General features: G+C 25.4%; 4 protein-coding genes across 4 annotated transcripts; 3 read left to right on the top strand and 1 right to left on the bottom strand.

Annotated features, from left to right (window-relative positions):
• Positions 1 to 35: 35 nt before the first annotated feature.
• Positions 36 to 860, top strand: DICPUDRAFT_100094 (uncharacterized protein; the record flags this gene model as incomplete). Its single annotated transcript, XM_003294837.1, has 1 exon — positions 36 to 860. One exon carries the CDS (start codon positions 36 to 38, stop codon positions 756 to 758), a length of 723 nt encoding a protein of 240 aa, XP_003294885.1. The 3' UTR covers positions 759 to 860.
• A 191-nt stretch (positions 861 to 1051) lies between these two features.
• Positions 1052 to 2639, top strand: DICPUDRAFT_159967 (uncharacterized protein; the record flags this gene model as incomplete). Its single annotated transcript, XM_003294838.1, has 3 exons — positions 1052 to 1084; positions 1171 to 1299; positions 2514 to 2639. 3 exons carry the CDS (start codon positions 1052 to 1054, stop codon positions 2637 to 2639), a joined length of 288 nt encoding a protein of 95 aa, XP_003294886.1.
• Positions 2640 to 3033: 394 nt separating this feature from the next.
• DICPUDRAFT_159968 (uncharacterized protein) lies at positions 3034 to 5880 on the top strand (the record flags this gene model as incomplete). The annotated part of the gene is made up of 2 exons (XM_003294839.1): positions 3034 to 5277; positions 5347 to 5880. 2 exons carry the CDS (start codon positions 3034 to 3036, stop codon positions 5878 to 5880), a joined length of 2778 nt encoding a protein of 925 aa, XP_003294887.1.
• A 998-nt stretch (positions 5881 to 6878) lies between these two features.
• Positions 6879 to 7097, bottom strand: DICPUDRAFT_13528 (uncharacterized protein; the record flags this gene model as incomplete). Its single annotated transcript, XM_003294840.1, has 1 exon — positions 6879 to 7097. A coding segment is annotated over one exon (219 nt), but the record flags the coding sequence as incomplete, so codon positions are not given.
• Between the last annotated feature and the right edge of the window lie 1035 nt (positions 7098 to 8132).

Raw genomic sequence — 8132 nt, forward strand, 5'->3', positions numbered from 1 at the left:
ACCAACAAGTTCAAGATGCCAAACCATCAGAGCAAATGAAACAAAACCAAAATGCCAAACCATCAGAGCAAATGCAACAAGTTCAAAATGCAAAACCATCTGAACAAATTCAAAATGTTAAACAATCCGAGCAAATGCAACAAGTTCAAAATGCAAAACCATCAGAGCAAATGCAACAAAATCAAAACGCCAAACCATCAGAACAAATGCAACAAAACCAACAAAACCAACAAAACCAAAAAGTTAAACCATCATCCGATAAAATGCAACAAAATCAAAACTCTAAACCATCTGAACAAATTCAACAAAGTCAAAATGCAAAACCATCACAACAAATTCAACAAAATCAACAGGCTCAACAAAATCAAAATGCTAGTCCAGCTAAACAAAACTCAGTAAACAAGTCCAAGCAAAGCAGTGCATTTAGTGCAAGACCATCAAATAATAATAATAGACAAAAAATGAATAATGTTGAAAATAATAAAAAAGGTCAAGAAGGTGGAAATGGTGAATTAGGCATCCAATTATCTGGCTCGTTCCTTCTTGGTAAGGCTAATTTCGACCAAGATTTTAATAACCAAAAGAGTCAACAAGCCGAAGAAAAAGCCAACAATATGGATAATGCTGAAAAGGCCGAAAACACAGAAAATGCCCAAAATGAACAAGTTGAAAATGCTGAGGATGAAGCAGATCAAAATGCTGAAATCAATATCGCTGGTCTTCATATAGGTTTCGGTAAAACCATTCTCTCATTATAATTATAATGGAGTTCTAAGATTAAAAAAAAAAAAAAATTAAAGTAAAAATTTAAAAAATAAATATTTTCAATCATTAAATAAATATACTTTATTTTTATCTTTATTAGGTAGTTAACTTAAAGTTAAAGTTTTAATTTATATTTGTTATTTTTTGAAAAAGTGGTTTATTTTTAATCCACACAATTTTTATTTATTTAAAATTTTATTTTTTTATTTATTAAAAATTTTTATTTTTTTTATTTAGTGTTAAAAATAAAAAGAGATATAAATAATTTGTTTAAAATTATAAAGAGATGAAATTGATATCATTAGTATTATTAATATTGGTATTTTGTTTTTCCCCAATAGTGGGTATAATATATTTTAATAAAGAAACATTCAGTTTAGTTAACTAACCTTTTTTTAAATATAGAACTCTGCAGAATATGGTTTATATTTTTCGAAAAATGAAGATGTCCTTTATAACTCTAAAACCTTAAAAGAAGGGGGCTTTTTAGAATATTCAAATAATATAGTAGAAAAGTTAAATCAAATGGTTTTGGTGATTGTTTAAATAATCATTATATCAAAGTGCACAATTATAAAAAAGATGCAGGTGGATCTGGTTGTATTTATAATGGCCATTAAATCACCCTAAACAAATAAAGTAGATGGAGATGTCTTATTTAGAATAAACTTTGTAAAGCAATAAAAATTAAAAAAAAATAAAATAAAAATAGAATATTTGTATTAAAAGATAAAATTTCAAAGATATATTTCTTTATTACACTTTATATTTATAAATTATTTGTTTTTTTAAAAGGTATTGTAAATACATCATTGTCTTTTATTTTTTTAAAAAAGAGAAATAGTATACAGCACTAATTTAAACCCACATGTGGCACATAATAATATAAAAGGGTTTTTTTTATTTTATTTATTTATTTTATTTATTTTATTTATTTTATTTTATTTTATTTTATTTGTTTAAAGTAAACTTTTATACCCTAGAATTTGAAATTAATTGTAATGGCTTTAGTTTTACATTTATTGTATATATGTTTTACATGGGTTTATCCATATAAATATATGGGAATTTTAATTTTTTGTTGAGAGATAGAGATGGTCTATTAAGAGATAAAGTAAAATTTTTTTAAAGGTCGATAACTATAGAGAATATGGATTTTTTGTATTTCAAAAGAATTTGGCCAGATTTTAAAATGTTCAATCAAGTCTAGTTGGTGGAAATGGTGGAAAGTAGAATGGTTGTAAAATGGACCCATATCGAAACCCGATAGAAAATTTTTAATTTATATAGTCCTATAGAATTTTATAAATAAAATTAATAAAATTAAATTATAATAAATACAAATATTTATTTATTTTTATTTATATAAATAAAACAAACTCTTTAAAGAGTAATTCCAACTATTTAATTTTTTATTTTTTTTTTTTTTTTTTTTTTTTTTTTTTTTCAAAAGGGGTATATATTTGATAGTTCCATTATTTTAATATATTTTCAATATTTTATTATTTATTATTTATTATTATTTATTTTTTTCTTTTTTAAAAAAAAAAAAATCTTTTATTTTTTTTAAAATTATTATTATTATTATTTTAAAAAAATACAAAAGGTTTAAATATTTATAAAAAGCTTTATTTTTCTCTTTAATTATTTTATTAATCGTAAATTAAATTCTATTTATTTTTCTCTTTAATTATTTCATTAATCATTTTTATTTATATTTTTATTTACTAATTATTAATTTATTTTAGAATGCCAACCAAGGAGACCTTGAAAATAAAGGGGGAAATGGTAATGTTGTAAATGAAAGGGCTAATAATAATTTGGAAGAAAGTATAATTAATAGTATTATCGGGTTTATTGGTCATTTGGGTTGATCAAAAAAAAAAAAAAGAAATCAAAAACAATTGTTTTAATCAAATAATTTTAATATTTATTTATTAATTTTTACATAAATAAAATCAATTATATAAGATAATTTTTAAAAAAAAAAAAAACACACAATTTCTTTTACTAAATATATAAAATGATAATTTAAATAAATAAAATGAAAAAAAAATAAAAATAAAAATAAAATTTAAATAAAAAAAATCAAAATTTTTTTTTTTCGTTTTTTTTTTTTTTTTTTTTTTTTTCATTACTTATTTTTTAAATAAATTTAAACTTTTATTTATATTCTTTTTATTTATATATATTTAAACCTTTAGAATAATAATAATATTATATAGTAAAATTAATAAATAAAATTAATAAATAAAATATATATAAATAATGGTTAAAGCATATTTAAAATTTGATCAAGATAGAGTATTCGGTTTAATTTCAACAAGTAACTCTGTATTGGATCGTAGTGGTAAATTAGCAATTACAGGTTGTGGTGAAAGAATTAGTGTATGGGACTTACGTAAACAAACATTGGTTAAATCAATTTTTGAAGAAGATGTTAAATCAGAGATATCCATTGTTTCATTGAGTAAAGATGGAACTTTATTAGCAACAGGTTATAGTGATGGTTCTATTAGAATTTTCTCAATGAATGACTATTCATTACAATCAGTTTTTAATGGACACAGAGGTTCAATCTCTTGTTTAACATTCAACACATTGGGTAATATTTTAGTTTCAGGTAGCAAAGATACAGAAATTATTGTATGGGACGTCATTACAGAGAGTGGTTTATTCCGTTTACGTGGTCATCGTGATATGATTACAGCAGTACGTATTTTAGAGCGTTCAAATCATTTAATAACAAGTTCAAAAGATGGTTTTATAAAAATTTGGGATACTGAAACTCAACATTGTATTCAAACTATTGTTGGTCATCGTAATCCAATTTGGAACATTGACGTTAACCCAGATGAAACTCGTTTAGTATCATGTACCTCCGATAATCAAATTCGTATATGGCGTATAGCATCAAATGAAAAAGCAAGAGCAGATGGTGAAAAGCAACCAAAATTCAATGTAAATATTCCAATCAATTCAGCAGTTTCAATCCCAGATGAGTTTAATGAAGATGGTACAAAGAAAGTTAATCCAGCAGATTTAGACCTTGAAATTGTTAGCGAAGAAGAGTTTGCTAAATATTATGGCTCAATTACAGTTAAAGCAGAGTCAGTATCTGGTGTTCGTTTCGATCCAACCAATAAAATTCTTGCAGTCCAATCAACTGGAAAGTTTGTCGATTTATTTAAAATTACACACTACGATATTATAAAAATGGACGAAATTAGTGTTACCGACGAATTTAGACATCGTCAAACAATCAAAACATCATCAAAGGTTAGATTCTTTTCATTTGGTAACGACGTTAAAACTTGGAATAAATTTGTTATCACTTTAGCTGGTAATTCATTAGAAGCCTATGAAATTAAAGAAGATGGTTTTGAAGTCACAAGTACATTAGATCAAGCAGGTCACAGATCAGATGTTCGTTCTTTAACTCTCAGTTCAAATGATTCAATGATTGCCTCAACTTCCTCAGAATCTGTTAAAGTTTGGAATATGAAATCTTTATTATGTATTCGTTCAATACCTTGTGATTATGGTCTTTGTACAGTATTTGCTCCAGGTAATCTTCATATTATTGTCGGTACTAAGACTGGCTCAATAGAAGTTTTCGAACTTGCTTCAGCAAACAAAGTAGCTTCAATTAAAGCCCATGAAGGCTCAGTTTGGTCAATTGCCTTAACACCAGATCTTCGTGGTATTGTATCTGGTGGTGCAGATAAACAAGTTAAATTCTGGGACTTTGAATTAATTACTAACCCAGAAAATCCAAAACAAAAAGACCTCAATCTTTCCCATTCCCAAACACTCAAATTAGAATCAGATGTTCTTGCCGTTAAATATTCCAAAAATAACAAATTATTAGCAGTTTCATTACTCGATAACACCGTCAAAATCTTTTATAGCGATACATTAAAATTCCACCTTTCATTATACGGTCACAAACTTCCAGTTATGTGTTTAGATATTAGTGATGACTCAACACTTATAATTACAGGTTCAGCAGATAAAAATATCAAGATTTGGGGTTTAGATTATGGTGATTGTCATAAATCATTCTTTGCTCATGATGATTCAATTATGCAATTAGCATTCATTCCAAATACTCATCACTTCATTTCAACTAGTAAAGATAAGCGTATTAAATATTGGGATGGTGATAAATTCGAACATATTCAAACTATCGATACTCATCATGGTGAAGTTTGGTCAATTGCTATGGGTTCCGTTGGTGACTTTTTTGTAACTGGTAGTCACGATCGTTCAATGAGAGTTTTCACTCAAACTGAAACTCCAATTTTCGTTGAATCTGATCGTCAAAGAGAAATGGAACAAAATTGGGAGGCTACATTAGAAGATGATACTCGTATGCGTACAAAAGAAATGTTAGAAGAAAATGCTGCTGCAGGTAAACAATCACTCGAAACCATTATGGCTGGTGAAGAAATTTTAGATGCTATTGAATTAGTTGTATTAGAAAATTTTAAAAAACAAGAATACGAAAGAGTAATTAATATAATTTAAATAATAATAATAATAATATTCATTTACTAATTGTTTATTGTATCATTATAGGAGGTTGAAGAATTAAAAAAAACAGGAGAATCATTAGATAGTATTTTACCATATTCACCAAATATTATGTTATTAGGATTATCACCATCAGACTATCTTTGGAATAGGATGAATAGAGTTAGACCATCAGATTTAGAAGAAGCATTAAGAGTATTACCATTTTCAGTTATGAGACCCTTATTCGAACATTTTAATGAATGGGTCGATCAACAAGGTAAAAATGTTGAATACATTTTCAAATGCTCTTTCTTTTTAATTCAAACTCACCAAAATCAACTTTCAGTTTCATCAGAATTTATTCCAATACTTCAAAAATTAAATACAAAAATTAAAGAACGTTTACAAAATGAAAGAAATAGACTAGGTTTCAATCGTTCAGCTTTAACATTTGTTAAACGTGAAATAGAAATTAATCAACAATATAAATTTTTCGATACAGAAACTTATTTAAATAAAAACAAAAACAGCAAAGATAGTAATAATAATAAGGACAAGAACAATAAAGAAAAATCATTAAAGAGAAATAGAAAATAAATAAAAAAAATAAATAAAATAAAAATTTAGAAATAAAAAATTTTGACCCAATTTTTTTAGATTAAAATCTCTTAGGTTTCCAGAAATAATAAAACAAAGACCTGAAAACCAAAAACCTTTTTTTTAAACTACAAATTTGGATTAAAAAACTCTTTATTTGCCAGGAAAGTTTTTTTTTTTTAATATTGGGTTTTAGAAAAAATTGTATTCAAAACTCTTTTATTTTATTTAATTTTATTTGGTTAATTAATTTATATTATAACAAGTATTAATATATTTTAATTTATTCTATTGGTATTTATATATATTTTATATATTTTTATTATTTAGAGCTAACACAATTAATTAAAATTGTTATATTATTTATCATCACTATTATTTTTATTATTGTTATTATTGTTATTATTGTTATTGTTATTATTATTATTGTTATTGTTATTATTATTATTGCTATTATATGTATTTCCATTATTTCCATCAGTATTAATATTTTTACTATTTCTCTTATTCTTTAATATATTTGAAGTAAATGACTGAATTTGTTTGTCTTGTAAAGAAAGTAAATTTAATTTAATTTTTTCTGGTTTGATTTTGATATTAATTGATAATAGGTTATTATGTTCGTTAAGGGTTTTTACAATTTGATCTCTTTGACCAAATGAAGCTGGGAAACTTTCACTTGTAAATTTGTTGGAATAATTAAATAACTTCAAATTTTTGACACTGTTTGGAATACACCGTTTAGTTAGAGTATGGTTATAATTGTAGAGCTCAAGGTAAGTTACAGATGTAGGAATGTGACTAACACCAAGTGGCGAGCTAAATGAACGATGGCAAATAAGTGTTTGAATGAATGGCGGTAATGTATTAATGATGTCAGGTTGTAAAAAAGACTCTATTTCAGGCTCTAAAGACTTCTGGAATTCTATGTACGTTACTGATTCTGGGATGATAACTTTGTTAACTTTATCACCAGTACAGAATTTACCACCGAAAATTAGAGTAGATATTGAGCTGGGTAGGCAAGAAAATGATATATTTTGGTTAAAACTATAGCCAAATGAGAGGTGGGTTACAGAATCTGGTATAGACTGTGGAACTAAAGGTTGGTCGAAAGCGTAGCCAAAACAAAGTTTTTTTACTGATGGTGGAATAACTCCAGGCGGAATAGGTTGGTTAAAATCATCACCGAGTTGGATATCAAGTAGGGTATGAGGTAGGCAACCAGTTGGAATTTGAACTTCTAAATGTTCAACAAAGATAACTCTTTCAATATTGGGTGGGAAATGTCTAAAATCTAATTTACCTTGAGTTGTTACGATCAAGGTGTTTAAATCTTTTGTTATATCTCTTTCTCTTTTCTAAAAATAAAATAAAAATAATTATTAATATAAATGTAGTAGTATTAACACAATATATTTTACTTACTAAAAAACTGTGTTCTGATATTGAACCTATGTAGGGTTTATAATCTAGTTTACCAAATGAGTAGCATTCTTGAACAAATTCTCTTAATGATTTTGATCTATCCAATGGTACATCAATGATGTTTGGTTGACCACCAGCCATTATACTTGTAAGATAACCTAGTTTTTGCATATCGATATTTAAAATTGTTGAATTACGGTCTAATTCGATAATGTTTTTTGAAAATATCATATCTATAACTTTAACTTTGTGGTCTTTATTAACCAAAATATTATCTGCTTTTATTTCTTTAATGACCATATTTTTCTTACGAAGATATTGCATAAGTGATAAAATTGAAAAAGCAATTGAACAAATGATTTGGTCAGATAATGGTTTACGTTTCTTTAAAATAGTTGATAATGACTCTGATTCTGGGAAGTAATCAAAAAGAATATAATAATGCTCTCCATCTTCAATTTTTTTAATATATTTTTCCAAAAATTGATGAGAACTAATATTTACTAAAATTCTGACATAATGTGACTTTTTAAAAAAAAATTAATAACTGTAATTTAGATTTATATTTTTATATGTGTATGTATATGAATTACTTACAAAATCATCTTGGTTCACTTTTCTTAATACTTTTATTATGAAATATTTGTTTTCTTGTTTTACGTGTACCGCTTTAGAAGAACCATATTCCACAATATCTAAAATTTCAAAATGTTGAAAGTGAAGAGAAATTCTGGATCTTAGCTCTTTATCATTGATTTTATAATTATAGATTTCACTAATTCTATTATTATTAATATTATAATTATTATAGCCGCTATGTAAAT

Source organism: Dictyostelium purpureum, assembly GCF_000190715.1.
Source record: "Dictyostelium purpureum unplaced genomic scaffold DICPUscaffold_655, whole genome shotgun sequence".
In the NCBI taxonomy this organism is placed as follows: domain Eukaryota; phylum Evosea; class Eumycetozoa; order Dictyosteliales; family Dictyosteliaceae; genus Dictyostelium; species Dictyostelium purpureum.